Here is a 16,892-nt window from a genome sequence, read left to right as displayed (position 1 = left end):
GTTCTTTGTTCTGGTGTCTGGAGGCTCGTCTCGGTTCCATTTCTCTTGGGGTACCATGGGCCTGAAGGGTGGTCCTCTTCCACAGTGAGAGAAGGCAACTTCGAGGAGTGAGCTGGGGAAGGAGCGGGTAGTGGGAGCCGGCAGCTGCTTTCCGAAAGGAACTTCAGCTTAACTCCAAGGATAATGGCTCACTTCTCAAAGCGAGTGATCCAGTTTGTCAGAAATATCCACGTGCTGTCGTGATGCCTTGTTAAATCCCTCTTTCTTTTATCGTGAGCTGGTCCCAGCTCTGCACGCATCATCCCAGTTAGATTACCAAGTGGAGGGATAATGCTAAGGACTGTTTGCATTGTTGAGGACTATCTTTTTCCTTGTAGGTATTCTCCATTTATAGATACAAACAGGCATAATATGCCTTCTAGCAAACCAGATGCCTATGTTTAAGCATAGAAAAGTATTCTGTTACTTACCAGCTCAACTAATTAAGGTATATTTTTTCCCCTGAATCTCCAGGACTATGTCCTCTGTCCATCCTGGGATCCGCTAACCCTACTTACACTGGTTTCAGAAGCAGGGCCCTCTCCCTTGGTATTACGGTAATAGTTGGTTCTTGAAAATAGCTGTAATGCTAGACATATCACAAGCCTCATGACAAAATGGTGACAATGCCTGCAAAATTTCTATTATGTAGGAGAGAAAGACAGGAATTTAAAATAGGAAGCTTGAACTTTACACTAATTTGCCACTATTACTAAAAGTAGTCTTTATATATAATGTGCTTTTAGTGGAAGCGAAATGACTGTTATATGATGAATCTTTTATCACTTTGAAAGTTGAGTGAACTTTTTGTTGAAATGATGTAATTAGAATGCCTGTAATTATGCCTGGCTTGGGAGTCAGCACCTCAACCTGTGATTTGGTGAGATGTAAGTTCTTTTTGGTAAAGAAAAGTCAGCTCTTAAGAATGATTATGGTCTACGTAGGTGGTTATTTTTAATGTCTCGGTGCAGAAGAATTAGTTTTTAACAAGGAATCACACAAAATGTGTGATATGTGTCAACCTTTTTAACCCAAAATGTGAATTTGTATAAATAAATACCTTAAACTGTAAGAAATATAGCAGAAAGCATATCAAGTTGGCTTAATTTCTACTTGGTCTAATTTCTTTGATTTGTCAGATATTAAAAATCAGGCCCAGAAAGTAGGTTTTTAAAATACCAAACTTAATTCAAAGCAATCAGGTAAAGTTTGTCACTTGAAAAAAGGCGGTTTTAAACTAAATGTCATCTTACTAATTATATCAGCTAAATGTGTACTTAACTTTGTAGACGTACAGAGCTTGTTGCCAAAATCTTGGCTTCTATACACCGGTGCCGAGTAGAAATACAGAGACAGAATTTAGGAGGAAAGAAAAAAAGTGGCTTTATTTCTTTGCCAGGCGAAGAGGGAGCACAGGGGGCTAGCGCCTCCGAAAACTGTGACCCCCTTCCAGAGGGTAGTGAGAAGTTTTATAGTAATGGTTTAAAGAGGGCGTAATCAGCTTGTGGACATTGTTCTGATTGGTTGGTGGTGAGGTAAGTGGGAGTCGGCATCATCAACCTGGTTCCAACTGGTCTGGTGTCTCGGTGGGTACTTGTGGGCAGCATGCCTTGGTTAATGGTTGACTTCTCCCACCTGGAGGACGTTTTAGCATCTGCAGAACAGCTCAAAGATGTGTGTACCCATTGATGGGGCACCAGGACCTTGCCCCAAGGCTGAACTATTGTTTTCCTTGACTTTTTCTCGCTTGTCTTGTATCCCTTCCCTTCCCTAATTAGCAACTGTTTGAATCTGCCGGTTGGAACTCAGGGAAGGTCGAGGAGGCTGGATGAAGGCTATTTCCTATAATCAAAGAAATGGGGGGCACAGAAAGGCTTTGTGTCCAGGAGCCCCACAGGGCCCTGCTAGGGATCAAGCTCCATGAGCACATGCATGGAACTTACTGACTGTTAATTGTGTGGCCCCTAAAAATGTGCAGTTAGTTTATTTTATGGAGAAATGGAGATGTGCTTTCAATGGTACCAGAATCCATACTGATAAGATGTATAGAACTATAGTAACACGGTGGAAGGAGCTCTGGCGGACAGTCAGGAGGGGAGGGCCCTGGGGCTCTTGACCTCTAGCTTGGGACCTTGAAGAAGTCAGTGTTGGCTGCCTCGTTAGAGACTTAGTCTTCTGCTCTAGAAAGGAGGGACTCAGGAGATCTATTTTAATTATGGAAAAACAAAACAGCAACAAATAGGCTGTACTTTTCGAACAGATAGGAGCCAGTGGGCAGGGGGCGCCTTCCTGACGTGGAAAATTAATGTAACAGCTTTGGGGGAAAATGTTAAATAACTGGTGAGTCATATAATACATTTTTATGATAAGATATCCAGTAGAATGCAATATTTGCATTAACTTTTAATATTAAATAAGAGACTTCAAAGAAGTTTTGTGCTTTCTGCAGGCTGTGCTCCAAGATTTCGGGGGGCCTGGTACCCAGAATGCTGTGTAGGCCTTTGAAAACCACGGCTCCAGCCTAAAGGATGGTGCTGTGAAACTGTGCTCCCAAACTTTCTTGTATATGGGCTCTCAGTTTTAAAGCAACAAAACCCCCACAATTCATTACATTTTCAGTATATTAAGAAACATTAGAAAGTACATGGTGTTCTGTCCCTTCAATCTTCCAGCCCCCGTTTAAAAACTACCACCTGTAATTCCATAGTCTTGTGAATCGGATGTATTACCGGTTAATACCTTGTTATCTTCCCTCGAAGATCGCTTTTCTTTGTATGTATGTGTTTACATTTTCCCTTAAGAGAGAAATACAAAATAAGATTATGTAGTACATACTGATGTAGCCTTTTTCAGTTGATGTTATTAATTTAGCAGATATTTATCGAATGCCTTCTGCATGCTGGGCATGTTGTGGGTGCTGAGGAATCAGCAGGGAACAAAACTCGTGCAAAAGACCTGCCAGCATGGTGCTTACACCCCAATGACAGCAAACAAGGTAGACAAGCAAAATGAGTGGTGTCGCATGGCGGTAGGTGCTGGGGGGGGGCATTGTGTGTGTGTGTGTGTGTGTGTTTGTGTGTGTGTGTGTGTGCGCGCGCGCGGGATATGGATTGGAGTTTTTAGAGAGCATGGCTAGAAGAGCTCAGGGAGACAGTGACATTTGAATGGCGGCCTGTATCCAGGAGGTGAGGGAGCTGGCCGTGCAGACATCTGGGAGATGTCACAAACTTGTTTTTGTGCAAACACTTCCACCTGTATTGAAACTGTCCCTTTTTATTGGCTGAACGTGGCTCACTTTACAGAGGTCGTGGGGTTTAACTGATGTCTATACAGTTTCTGGTACTTTTCCAGGTGCAGACAGCTTTGAGATGGACATTCCTGAGTGAAGTCTTTGGGCTCATTTTTTTGCCTTGGGTTATATTTCTAGATGTGAGATTCTTGGCTTAAAAAAACATGTGCCTTTTAAGGACTTGGCTGTCCATAGTGTTTGCACCAATCTGTGGTCCCAGCAGTGAAGGAGAATGCCTGTTTGTCTGCAGCGGAGCTGCCCTTGTCCTTATCATTTATTTGGTCTTTGCTAACTTGCTAGATTGAAACTGATCAATAGATTGTATTGATTTACTTTTCTTCAGTTCCCTTGGAAAGGTTTAGGGTAATAGTTTTGATTTTTTTTTGCATCTTTTGATTGAGAAATACATAATGGCAAAAAGGTGTTATCAATTTACTGATGCTTCTAGACAAATTTATATTTGATCAACCACAGCAGTGTTCATTTAAGTTAAAAAATAGTGTATCAGGGAGAGTCCTTCATCAGTCTTCATCAGTGTGTGTCTAGACTCTTAGACTTCTCGGCACGACCCTTCACACTTGTAGTGGTCTAAGGGTCACCACCTGGGGACTCCGGGTAGATATTGTTATTATTTGATGGACGGGTACAAGAAATTCCTTTTGTTTAAAGCCTAAGTGTCAGAAACCTTTGTCTCCTGCAGATATTTTCGTTGAATCTGTAACACAGGTCATATAGAGTTTGCAGGATTAGTTAACCACTTAAAATAAGGAATGCTTTTAAATCATTTAAAAATACTTAAAAAAATTGTGTATCATGTTGAATAGTGCCCCCATCTCCCCCTGCAAATTCATGTCCACCCAGAACCTCAGGATGTGACTTTATTTGGAAATAGGGTCTCTGCAGATGTAATTAGTTAAGATGAGGTCATGCTGGATTAGGGTGGGTCCTAAATTGAATGTGACTGCTGTTCTATAGGAAGACACACACACAAAGAGGGAAGATGGCTTTGTAGGGAGAGAGCAGAGATTGGAGTTAGTTAGCTTAGCTGCCATGAGCTAAGAAACACCAAGGATTGTCAGCAACCATCAGAAGCTGGAAGAGGCAAGGAAGGATTCTGTCCCATAGTCTTGGGAGGGAGCATGGCCCTCCCAGCACCTTGATTTTGGGCATTTGGCCCCTAGGTCTGGGAGACAATAAGCCACCTAGTTTAAGGTACTTTGTTAAGGCAGCCCTAGGAAATTAATACAATTAGGAAATTGTAGTTTACCTCTGATTACTGTTAGAGCCAGGGCAATGGACTTAAAGCTTTTCTACTGTGGAAATGTTTGCTGAAACAACAGAAGTATAAAATTACAGCACAGGTGGAGTTCTCTGGTCAAAGGGGGAGAGGGCGTTGCAAAGCTCTCCAGATTAGCATTTCTCCTTGCCCTTTCCCTACTGCTCTGCATCTGGCTAGGAAGTGAGATAAGATGAAGAGCGCCTGAGTGCCTTTTGCTGAAGCTGGGATGGAGAGGCGTGGGGAGCAGCAGGATCTGGAATGGTTTCCCGTTTTCAGCCTCTCCTGGGTTGAGGTGGCAGCGTGCAGAGGATATCTCATGTTTATTGAGGGCTTACTGTGTGCCAGCCATTATGCTTGTTTCTGAAGAGAAAAATCTGTTAAGGGAAGAGAAGCTCATCCTCTGGCTGGTCAGAATCACCTGGGGCATCGCCAGGCGACTTGAGCGCTTGCTGACGCGTACATCTTGGCGTGTCCATCTCCGTGGCAGGCACCAGGCTACTCCGAGTCCATGGGTGCTACACTCCCCGTGCCTCCTAAGAGCAGGTTATGCTTGGGGTTGAGGGCCACCCTCTGTTCAGATCTGTCCGTGTGGATTTCATTCTTCCACTTCCAGAGAGACTGTTGCCCTTACTTCCAAGTTCTTAGGCCCCCCTCCTTTTGCCCCCAATCATTGCCCATATCCTTTTTGAGTGATAGTCTAAATATATCCAGGAAGTCATCTTGGTGGGAAGAATGGGGTGGGGGAGTGGTAAAACCCTTGGTGAACAAAGGACATCCTCAGAGCCGTAGCGCTGGCGAACTAAGCATACAGATACACGCACTCTAGATTTTAGTCACTTCTGAAATAGCATGCTGGCCGGGAGGTGGGGCAGTTATCGGTGTGTGTATTGGGGAGGGGGTAAAAAGGAAGCTTCCAGATCTTCCCAGGAGAAGTCGTGTGCCCACCAGGAGCGCTCTCTGTGCACTGCTGCCTAGAAGTGGGAAACTGAGCTTGGTGACTTTCTGGGCATTTCAGATCCCTGCCCAGCTGCTGTTGAGTACTGCTGGTCTTGAGGACTGATTTTAATAAAAATTTACTTTGGGAGGTTCTGAAAAGGACTAACTGCATAAAATGTTAGATCTCATTAAGTCTTAAAAGCCATTGACTATAAGATTCACTATTATTTTACGTTTATTATTTACCACTAAAATAAAAAGAATGCCAATTAAAATGTATTCCATTGAATGTGAGATGTAAAGGGTAAGCGAGTTTGAGGATGAGTGTGTGGTCCTCCTGTGGCTGTGACTGCCAGAGCTGGAACCAGCCGTTATTCCTCAAAGGTCGGCAAACTCGGAGACTGTGGTGGCAGCTCTGGTTCACAAATTTACATTTTTTTACTCTGTGGATGTTATCTTTATTAGGTTTCTGTTGTGTTATTGGAACTGGACAGCTGATGCATTTTATCTATTCCCTTTTTATTTCCATTCAGTACACTTTATAGCAGCTCTTTGATATGCTGACAGCCTATAATAAAACACGTCAGTCAGAGTGAGTCCAGTTTTCAGGTTTACTCAGGATGCTGAATGTCTCACCATCCTCCCTGCTGCCCTCCCTCCCTCCCTCCCTCCCTTGTTGTAGATGAAGTTTCATAGTGAGTAGTCTTTGGAGTTTATGAATCCTTTATGTTTTGTAGAGGGGAATGGACAGGCGCCTTTATACTTTGTATTTTCCATGTTTGTTTTCAGAACCGGGCGAGGTGTCAGGCTGGTCGTGGGCTGTGCCACTCTGGGTCACCGTGCCTGGCTGGATGAGCTCTGCGGGAAATCCTGCACCGGCTGCTCTGTGTCTCTGGACGGGTAAGGAGCAGAGGTGGTCTGCTGCTCTGGGCGGGGGCTGCATATACCGGGTTGCTCTTTTTATTTTATTTTATTTTATTTTTTATTTATGGCTGTGTTGGGTCTTCGTTTCTGTGCCAGGGCTTTCTCTAGTTGCAGCAAGCAGGGGCCACTCTTCATCGCGGTACGCGGGCCTTTCACTATTGCGGCCTCTCTTGTTGTGGAGCACAGGCTCCAGACGCGCAGGCTCAGTAATTGTGGCTCACGGGGCTAGTTGCACCGTGGCATGTGGGATCTTCCCAGACCAGGGCTCGAACCCGTGTCCCCTGCATTGGCAGGCAGACTCTCAACCACTGCGCCACCAGGGAAGCCCATGGGGTTGCTCTTTTGAGCTCTCTAAGAATAGAACTGTGTCGGAAGAATGCACAACACGGAGAGGATGATTATGAGTCATCAGCCTGTCATTATTAGACTAGTTTCATGAAGCTAAACTTCTAAAAGTGACAAGTAAATTTAGTTTTCCTTTTTAAAAAAGGTTCTTCAGAATTATTCACTTCCCATTTGATAAAGACCCTTGAAAAACGAGAAAGAAGATTAAAGTGTGTTCTTCTGAAAGCTTACGAGATCTCTGACTTTTTTAGCTTTCAGGATTTTGGGAGCCTCTTTTGCTACGGCAGGTTCTGTACTGTGACCCTCAGCAGCAAGATCTGTAGAAACTTTTAAAAAAATGTATTATTTGAGATTGAAGCTGAAATGCTGTGGATTCGTACTGTACTGATGTTTGTGGAGCACCAGTTGTACGCTCAGTGTTGTGTGCAGTCCTGGAAGCCTGGCGCAGCTGTAGCGTCTTACAGTGCAGGGCGGGGGGTGCACCTGGTCTATGCATTTCCAACTTAAATTGCCTGACTTCAAGTTTTGGGCTTTTAATACCATGTCATAACTAGCTCAGGTAACAGTGTACATACTTTCACTATGATTTTGAAAAGAAAGAAAAGGACAAAAAAGAAAGATTTAATTAAGGACATTGATTTAAACTTTGTATACTCTGGGAATAGAATCTGTCATATGATAACCTGATAGGAGAAGTAGGACAGATACGCATCCAGCTGGTCCCTCTAATCAATATCCGAGGACCTTCTCTGTACCAGGTGCTATGCTTGGAGGAGAATGCAGGTGGCGAGCCGCTCACACGTGTTCTCATGAGGCTTACGGTCTTGTGGGGGGAACACAGATTAAAACAAGGAATGGATTATAAATTGGGGTATGTGCTCTCAAGAAAACAAATGGACTCCATAATCCAGATTAGTGGGCTAGGATGGTCAGGAAAGACTTTGCTGAGGAGCTGACATTTAAGCTGAGAACTGAAAACTGAGATGAGAGGGCTTGGAGAAGAGCATCTAGAGGGGAAGCCAGGTGGGCAGAGAGGGGGCCTGGACCTGCTGCAGGAGCAGGGTCGGTGGGCAAGGGGGAGGGGCCCAGAGGCCATGGGGAGGAGTCTGGACCTTATTCACGGTGTGGGATTTTTTAAATAAATTTATTCTATTATTTATCTTATTTTTGGCTGCGTTGGGTCTTCGTTGCTGTGCGCGGGCTTTCTCTAGTTGTGGCGAGCAGGGCCTACTCTTTGTTGAGGTGCATGGGCTTCTCATTGCGGTGGCTTCTCTTGTTGCAGAGCACGGGCTCTAGGCACGTGGGCTCAAGTAGTTGTGGTGCTCGGGCTCAGTAGTTGCGTCTCGAGGGCTCTGGAGCACAGGCTTAGTAGTCATGGCTCATGGGCTTAGTTGCTCCACGGCATGTGGGATCCGGGATCTTCCCGGACCAGGGCTCGATCCCGTGTCCCCTGCACTGGCAGGTGGCTTCTTAACCACCGCACCACCAGGGAAGTCCATGATGTGGGATTTTAAGCACGGAGGTGTGATGCCATTTGATTTCTCACATTACCTTCTTTACTTGTTTACCTGTCTCCCTTGTCTAGGAGGAGGGGAGATGGAGAGACACTGGCCAAGTTGAGGTACATTTGGGGCATAAGTGACATGACTCGTTTATGAACTAGACGTGGGTGTTTGGGGAAACAGACCTGAGGCGGGAATCCCAGACTGTTGGCTTGAGCGGTGTGTCCGTGGAGGTGCTGCCTGTAGGGTTGGAGAGTGCTGGGGGTGGGAGGCAGAGTGACAGCTGGGCACTGGACACAGGCAGCGAGGATGCCGGTGGTGCCGGGGAGAGTGTGGAGGTGGCAGTGGAGGGGCCTCAGGGCTGAGCTCAGAGGGCCTGGGACGTTTTGAACCACCGGGGAGCAGGAAAGACCAGCGAGGTCCCAGAAAGGGAGGGGGGTGGCATGTGACCCGGGAGAGGGGCTGGCTGCTAGAACAGGGGTGGCTGGTTCAGCGGTACTGGGCGCGGGTCCGCCTCTGCAGCTGTTCCAGGCCAGTGGCGGGCAATGGGCTGCACTTTATTTCGCATGTAGTGTGTGTATATTTCACACCGAATGTAGAAAGCCAAAAGGAAGTGGGAGGCAGGGTGGTGGAGGCAGCAGGTGTGGACAGAAGCTTGGCAGCGAGAGGAGATGGGGGACGAGGAGAGCACTGTCTCGGTGCACTTTCGGGGGAGGGTTTTCGGAGGCTGATACGGATGTTGGGGAAGAGCAGCGGCCGGAGGGGAGGCAGGGCTGGAAGGGCTGGGTCCCTGGACACATACGGGCCTGGGCACCTGAGCGTGGGTCCGCACGCGGCTCCGCAGGGCTTGGGCTTTCTCTGTGGGAACAGGGAGCAAGGACAGCGTGAGTGGGGATTGCAGAGGGTCCTCACTGTGGACCGTGAATTCCCACACCCTGAGAACGAGCATGCACAAGTCACATTTTCTCGGGGAGGTTTTCTTTGACTGTCCTGCCCCTCACCTTCCTCTGTCCCTTTCTCTCTCCCGTTCCCCCCGCCACCGAGTACAATCTCCTGTAGCTGTTTTTTCATTTTTCCTTTCGCCTGAGGTTCAAAAGTGCCCATTCCTGACTTCTAACACCAGTCATATTTTCTAGGCGTTTCAGATTCTTACAGTGTTTTGTAAAATTCTAAGATCATAGAAATAGATGGGAGATTAAGGATGCATCTCAACATCCTATTTATTTGGGCAGATGAATGAAATGAAAAGGACACTTCAGAGAACTTTCCGGGGCCTGGCGTCTCCTTGAAGCCCCAGAGGAAGCATCACAGGGGTGAGGTCTTGCAGGAGGAGGGTGCGGGTGTCGCCTGGGCTGGGGGAGAACAAGCTGACGTATCCTATTCCGCTCGTGTGTTTTGGAAGCGGGGGTGGTTGTGTTTTTCTTATTAATACGGGCAGACCTCGTTTCACTGCGCTTCACTTGATCGTGCTCTGCAGATACTGCGTTTTTTACCAGCTGGTTTGTGGCCACCCTGTGTCAGCATGTCTGTCAGCACCAGTTTCTGACAGCATGTGCTCACCTCTTGTCTCTGTGTCACATTTTGGTAATTCTCACAATATTTCCAACTTTTTTTATTATCACTATATTACGGCAATCTGTGATCAGTGATCTTTGATGTTACTGCTACGATTCACTGAAAACTCAGGTGATGGTTAGGATTTTTTAGCAATAAAGTATTTTTTTAATAAAGTACGTACATTGTTTTCTTAGGCATAATGCTATGCACACTTAATAGACTATAGTATGGTGTAAGCATAACTTTTTATATGCACCAGGAAATCAAAAAATTCCTGTGACTCGCTTTATTGTGGTGGGTCTAGAGCCAAACCCACCTGCAGTAATATCTGAGGTCTGCCTATAGCCACGAGTGCGTCCTCTGTCTTTCATTTCCATTTTCAGTGTGAAAACCTGATTAAAAATACCAAGGAAATTAGCTGTTTGTACCCTTGGGTCTCTGCGTTGGTTTAAGTCATGAGAATTGTAACAAGCAGAGCGTATCAGTCGAGACATGATTGAAGACGAGGGTGCAGTGTGCCTCTTGTGCAGGAAGCGTCTGTTTGTTGCCTTCCATTTGGAGATGCACGGCCAGTTGTTTTCTGGATGTTTCTCTGATTCCTCCCTCTCTCAGTTTGCCTTCAGAAATCCTGCTGAGGATCTTGTCCTACTTGGATGCAGTGGCCCTGCTGCGCGCCGGATGTGTGAACAGGCGCTTTTATCACCTGGCCAATGACAAGTAAGGAGAAAAACCAAATCTCTCTGTCGTGTTTGATGGTGTTTTGATGGAAGTCGTGAAAACTAGTAGGAGCTTTTAAACCATTTTTTAGAATTTAAAAGAATTTCAAGAGTAGTTTTATACATGAGTAGAAATATGTCTAATGTGTGATATTTTCAAAGGCTTGCATTTCTCTGCATCTCTTTGCATGAACTGAAAAAGGTGAAGCTTGTTGCTGGTGTAACTGTTGGAGAAAGTGGCTTTTGGTCTGCTGTCCGGGAGGGCTTGCTGTCCCTGAGGCAGGCAGACTTACCCACACAGTCTGCAGCAGCAATGTGGAGCCTGCCCCTGCCTAACCCCAGCCTGGGCCTTGCAGAGCAGACCCTAAAGAAAGACAAGGAAGGGGCTTCCTTAGGTATGTTTGGGGAGAACCGAAACTGGCCAGCCATGGAACTTGCTTGGTGGGGAAGCGTAAAGCGGGCGGGATAGGAGAGAACATGCGCTCAGGGAGCCTTTGCCCTGGAAGCAGGAGGCCAGTGGAGCGTCCCTGGGCTAGCGGAGATCTATGAAAAGAGGGATGAAACCCCTTCTTTTGTTTTGTCGCTATGATCTTTGTCTGCAGCTCAGAAGTTTATCTGGGGAGCGAGACAGTGGAATCCTGCAAACTTCTGGTGAGGTTTGTGGTCTTGGCTTTGAGGTCCCTCTGTCCTTGAACATCAAAAGATCAGACAGATACTGATCCCACATGGAACCCCCGTATCAACCAGGGAAAAGAGCAAGATAAGGGGGAATGCAGATTTCACTGGTGGTTTAATAGGGTGAGGAAACGGAGAGTAACAGATGGAGGGCTGTGATATTGTTGAATGTTGGAACGCAGTGAGCAGGAAACATCTGTACAGTGGTTCTCAGATGCCGGTCCATGGAGTGGCTGCATTAGAAAAGCTGGGAGAGTTCAAAAAAATATTTGGATCCCCGGGATGTACATTTTTGCAGATTTTAACTCTGTGTTCTAGAATCTGTGTTTAAAATTTCTCCAGGTTGTACTAACGAACAGCCAAGTTCTCATAATAAGAAGGGGACACGTATTATTCTCTGGTTGGGCAGGGCGGTTTTCTTATCTCTTAATTTAAAAAGATATTTCCTGTATTAGAGAATACACGTCTGTGTCAGTATACACGCAGTGTCAATTCCTGAAATAGTTCTAGAATGAATGTAGGGCAAGTTTTGTGTGTCTCTTTCTTAAAGACCCTTAGTAAGAGATGAAGACATTCACTAAAGCAAAGTGCAGTGAGGCATTTTTCAAGGAAGGGGTCAACTAAATGTTGAAAACTGTAGCTTTTTTGCAGGTTCTTACCTTACTCAAGGATAGAACTCAGACTATTTAGGTAAACTAATAAATTATAAGTTTCTTAGTCTCTAGCGCCTCTATCCGAGACCCACACGGGGCAGGCACCGGACCTCTCAGCGCATTCGTGGGCTCAGCTCTAGTGAGAGTCTCTGCATACTTGCCCATCCCACTTTCTTGGAAGTAGCTGTCCTCTGAAAAGCTGAACTTCTTAGGAAGTTAGCCTTCATAAGGTTTGTTTCCTTTTTTGCAGGAGAATCTTAATTGTGTCAGTTGAATTGTATTTTCTTACAAATTTCTTTATTTTATTTATTTTTGGCTGCGTTCAGTCTTCATTGCTGCGCGTGGGCTTTCTCTAGTTGTGGAGAGCCGGGGCTACTCTTCGTTGCTGTGCGTGGGCTTCTTATTGTGGTGGCTTCTGTTGCGGAGCACAGGCTCTAGAGCACAGGCTCAGTAGTTGTGGCACACGGGTTTAGTTGCTCTGTGGCCTGTGGGATTCCCAGACCAGGGCTCAAACCCGTGTCCCCTGCATTGGCAAGCAGATTCTTAACCACTGCGCCACCAGGGAAGTCCCTGAATTGTATTTTTAAGAGTGTGCTTTCATAGCCAGACTTCATAAAAGGATGTATTAACAACTGGATAGGTAAACGATGAAAGTTTCTGGAAAGTTAGTGGTACTTTCTAAGCATTGTCTGAGGAGAGGACAGGAGCCCTGCTGTAGCCGATTACACTGCTGACTTTCCGGAGACCCGCTGCAAGGGTGGGGTCTCCCTGGCGCCCTGCCGTTTCGGTGGCGCTGCCTCCCTGCCCTGCGTAGGGCAGCCCTTGGCCTGAGCACCAGTCTCTGCGTGGGGTAACAGGGAGGCCTGCATCAGGCTGGATCTGGGTCATCACGTGGGGGGTTATTTTCCAGCCCTCTGGGAAACACTGTTTATCAAAACATTAAACTGGCCCTATGTCCTGAACAACCTGACGGAAGTTCTTCTGTGCTTGACTGATAGATTAGACAAATATGCTCTTGTCCTTAGATCTGCTTTAGCTTTTTAACAAGGTGGAGCATTTTGTGATCAAGAAATGAATGTATTTGGGTTTGGGGACTGTCAGAAGCATCCTAAACTTGAACTTTGTGTTTTATAAAGAATCAAGGGGAACAATATATGTAATATTTTAATTCCGTAAGACGTTTTCATTCTCTTGAGGCTCCCCTGACCGTGAATTAAGTGAGATAATGTGTGTGAAAATGGTTCATCACAGGAGTGTTAGGATGGTTACTGTAACCAACCAAGGGTGTGGAGTCGAATTCCAGCGTTGTGGCTGATTGGCTCTCTGAATGTGGATACAGTTGTTTGAACCCATTTCTTTGCGCTGTTGAAGCGGCAGTGACATTCAGGGGTTGAGGCTGCGTGGATTCAGTGGCAGTTCTGTCACTTACGTACAGATCTGGCCTAGGGCACTTTGCATCTGGGCCTCAGTCACATCATCGGTTCAGTGGGGACAGTAGTAGTTGCAGCTTCATGGGTTTGCTGGGGGGGGATGAAGTGAGTTAATGCATACGAAGTGCTGAAGCAGCGCTCAACACCTGGTGCTCAAAAACGTGAACTGTCACTGTTAGTTGTCATTAATCATCTTTATTTCTTTCCTCTTTGTGCAAGCAGTCCATGTTCATTGTTGAAAAATTAAAATATAGAAAGGAAAAAGAACATACAATTACAAACATGTCAGTTACTGTTGACATGTCTCTGTGTGTGTATATATCTGTGTCTATCTATCTATCTATCTAAAACTCCTTTCTGCTCTTTTCAAAAACATTTATGCATTTAAGATAGGGAATCATATTGTATACACTTCCTGCTTTTTTCTATAATTGATCTTCTCTTCAATTATTGGTGTAAGACGGCAGTTCTTATTAGGGATGGTACCAAATAATATGAGATCACTCACTGTAACTCAGCCCTGGGAAGCAAGCTTTTCCTGTTAGTATGTGTTTCTAGGGTTGGTGAATCTAAAACGCTTACCTCACACTACAGTTCAGTTTAACATATGAACAACTGTAAGTGTTCAGCTTGACTTGTTCATGGAAATAGACTATTTAAAAATGATTGCATGTCTCTAATTTAATACGTTCCAATTACAAGTGCATTACAGTGTCTCTTAGACAGTTAACATATTTCCTCTCTTCCCCCAGCTTTATTTGGATCAGAATCTACTCAACTGCCTTTTCACCTAAACGATCTAATTGGAAAGTTAATTCAGTAGAGAAGACAGCCGTGTCTATGAACTCACTGTCAGCTGGGGATAAAGAAGCTGGATATTGGAAGAAAGAATATATTACAAAACAAATAGCGTCTGTAAAAGCAGCTCTAGCTCGGGTTCTCAAACCTCTCCACCCTTACACAGGCCTCCCAGTTAAGACCAAAGAGGCCCTCAGGTAGGCAGGCGTGGCTTCTTGGGGGTGGGCGCATGGTGGTCATGAGAGGGCCGTTAAACACTGAGATGCGCCATCGCCTTAAAGAAGAAGGGTGGTGTAAGTTCCAAGTATTGTGTATATGGGACCGATGTGTGGTTTGTATTGTGAGGGACTGTTGGATATTTTGTGCTTTTGTGTATCTATAAAATACATAGTATTTTCCTATTCGTATATTTGGTTCAGAGGTTTTATGAAAAGCAGAAGCAGCCTGGTCGTCAGCTGTAGTAAAGCAGGAGATTCATTCAAGGCATCCCTCCATGGGCAGAGCCCTTCGTGTTCTTTATCTGTGTATCACCAGTTCCTGGAACAGAGCAGCTGTTCCGTGAGTGTTTGTTAGGTGAGGAGATAAGTCCTAAGAGAGAACTGTTGTGACTTGAAAATTTATGTCGAGCGTGTTCTAGGAACTTTGGCTTTGGCCTTTAGGGTACCAGGTGCTTTAGAGTTGACATGTGGTAGACTGCAGTTCTTTTGTTTTTTGTGTTTTTTTTTGCTGCTAGGCAGACATTTTTGTTTGCTTTTCTTTCTTCAGAATATCTGGTTTAGGTTGGGTAATTATATTGAAAGAAAATAGTGGAAAAGAACACATCCTGGAGCACGTTGATCTTTCCTTCAATGATTCATCAGTCACGGCCATGTGGTATGGCAAAGACTGGCCACGTCTTGTCACACTGTCGACCTTAGATTTGTGTGGGGTGACGCCAGTGTTTCTGAACCGGTCTCAAACCCCCATGAAAAACGGGTAAGTACTAATCAGCAGAACCTCTGGGTGAGGACATCGTATATGTAAGTGCCAGTTGGCCTTCCTTTTGTCATTAAAAAATACCAGTGGTGTATATACCTTGATTGCATCTTAAGGCCTTCCCTTCATTCTGGATCACTATCATATAGGAAAAGCAGGGGTTTCTCACACTGATGACTAAGCCTGAGCTTAGGCTCCTCATACCTTGGTTATCTATAACTTAGGGAATGATATTCTCATAATAATTTCCCGGATGACAGATGGCCGGCCTTTGGAAGTTTTTAGTTTTAACCATGTTAACACAAAGATATATAAAGCTATTATATTTTCCTTCTTTAGTAAGGGATACAGTAATCATAGTTTAAACACTAGATCATAAAGTCATTAATTTTTTTTTATGTACTTCTGTGTTGAACTTGGCTAGATTTGCAGTCTTGTGCAGGTGACTTTTCTGTGCCTCTCTTTTCTCGTCTGTAAAATGGGGTGATGACAGTCGTGATGTAGGGTTCAGCATGCGTGGCTGCTGTGAAGAAGAGCGAAACACTTCATCATCAAATGCGTAAATCAGACGCGTGTGTGTCGTATTGCTGATGCTTACTGAGTACTTGTTATTATTCTGTCATGAGATGGCTTTGCCCTGGGTTCATACTCATCATCAGGCTTTTGCTTTTCCCAAGAACTCTCCCATGCTCACTTTTCTCACCACTAGTCGTTTTCTTCCAAAAGCTGGACTGTGGCACACATAGCACCCTGACCTCCTGACATGAAATGTATGGAAACGCGAAGGTAGCTGCCTTCTCCTTCTCCAGTGTTGGTTTCCTGCCCCCGGCTGCCTCCTTCCCTCTTTCAGGCCCCTGTGACCTTGCAGGGCATCTGTGGGCGTTGTTCTTACCGCCTTGTGAGCTGCAGCCCCACCGCGGGCTTCTCTCCCAGCCCTTGCCATGGAAGGTGTTGAGATCTCGCTCTAGGGTCTGCATCTCCACAGAAGAACCACCTTCTTTCCTGGTTCCCCTGCGTACAGACACATTTGAATGGTACCTTTATTTGCATAAATCTCTGAAATTCTATATGGTATCATGACGGACCCCAGAATTTTTCTAATGCGGTCTTTAGGTTTTGTGCACCATGAAATTATATTTGGAGAATGAGTCTGCAACCTCTGTACTAGTTTGAACACTATGTTATTTGATATCATGAGATATTGTTTACAGGGATTAGGACAGAATTGTTGACATCAATTAAATGATCATGAACGTTCATAAATGGATAGTGTTGAATTGTAAAGCTCAGTTAAAGATACTGTGTTCCTGAAATTGTCATCCAGGTCAGGAATACTAGATACTGCACAGTGACAGAAATGCCAAAATTCATTGGGAAAATTCATTTTATTTAATTTATATACATTAAAACTCAATGGACTTCAGACTGCACTTGATAAACAGTGGTGAACAAACCCTGAAAGTGTTTTTCAGGAATCTCTTTTGATTGACACTTTTATCGCAAGTTTGTGAGCAGATGCTTTCGTTGTGCGGAAACAAGTCCTTTTGCGCGTCTGTGTGACAGCAGAGGAGAGACTCACTGATTCTGATTTGGGTCTTTCTTGTTTCCTCCGTGAGACTTTTTTTTTTTAAAACAGTGAAAGCCTTATCTATGTAATTTGCAGTTTGTGTGTCCCTGTCATATGTGCCTTCCCGGTCGGACACTTTACGCTGTCACTGTGGCCAGCGTCTTCCATTCTGTAGGTGACGCCCTGCGTCCCGAACTTCTGAGAAAC

The 16,892-nt window shown here is 45.1% G+C and overlaps 1 protein-coding gene across 2 annotated transcripts in view; it reads left to right on the top strand.

Moving 5' to 3' along the window:
* Nucleotides 1-4,439: 4,439 nt before the first annotated feature.
* Nucleotides 4,440-16,892, top strand: part of FBXO15 (F-box protein 15) — a 34,666-nt gene continuing 22,213 nt past the window's right edge. Inside the window, exons 1-4 of one of the 2 annotated variants that reach the window (XM_027118757.1) lie at nt 4,440-6,443; nt 10,495-10,588; nt 14,098-14,340; nt 14,909-15,118. In XM_027118757.1, coding sequence (XP_026974558.1) covers nt 6,287-6,443; nt 10,495-10,588; nt 14,098-14,340; nt 14,909-15,118 — 704 coding nt within the window. In that variant the 5' untranslated portion in view covers nt 4,440-6,286. The remainder of the gene's footprint in view (nt 6,444-10,494; nt 10,589-14,097; nt 14,341-14,908; nt 15,119-16,892) is intronic. The other variant, XM_027118756.1, reaches the window with a different exon arrangement.

Source organism: Aethalodelphis obliquidens, unplaced genomic scaffold (genome assembly GCF_003676395.1).
Source record: "Aethalodelphis obliquidens isolate GAN/ISIS:26980383/991018 unplaced genomic scaffold, ASM367639v1 scaffold19, whole genome shotgun sequence".
Classification (NCBI taxonomy): domain Eukaryota; kingdom Metazoa; phylum Chordata; class Mammalia; order Artiodactyla; family Delphinidae; genus Aethalodelphis; species Aethalodelphis obliquidens.
This window is presented reverse-complemented; position numbering and strand designations above follow the sequence as displayed.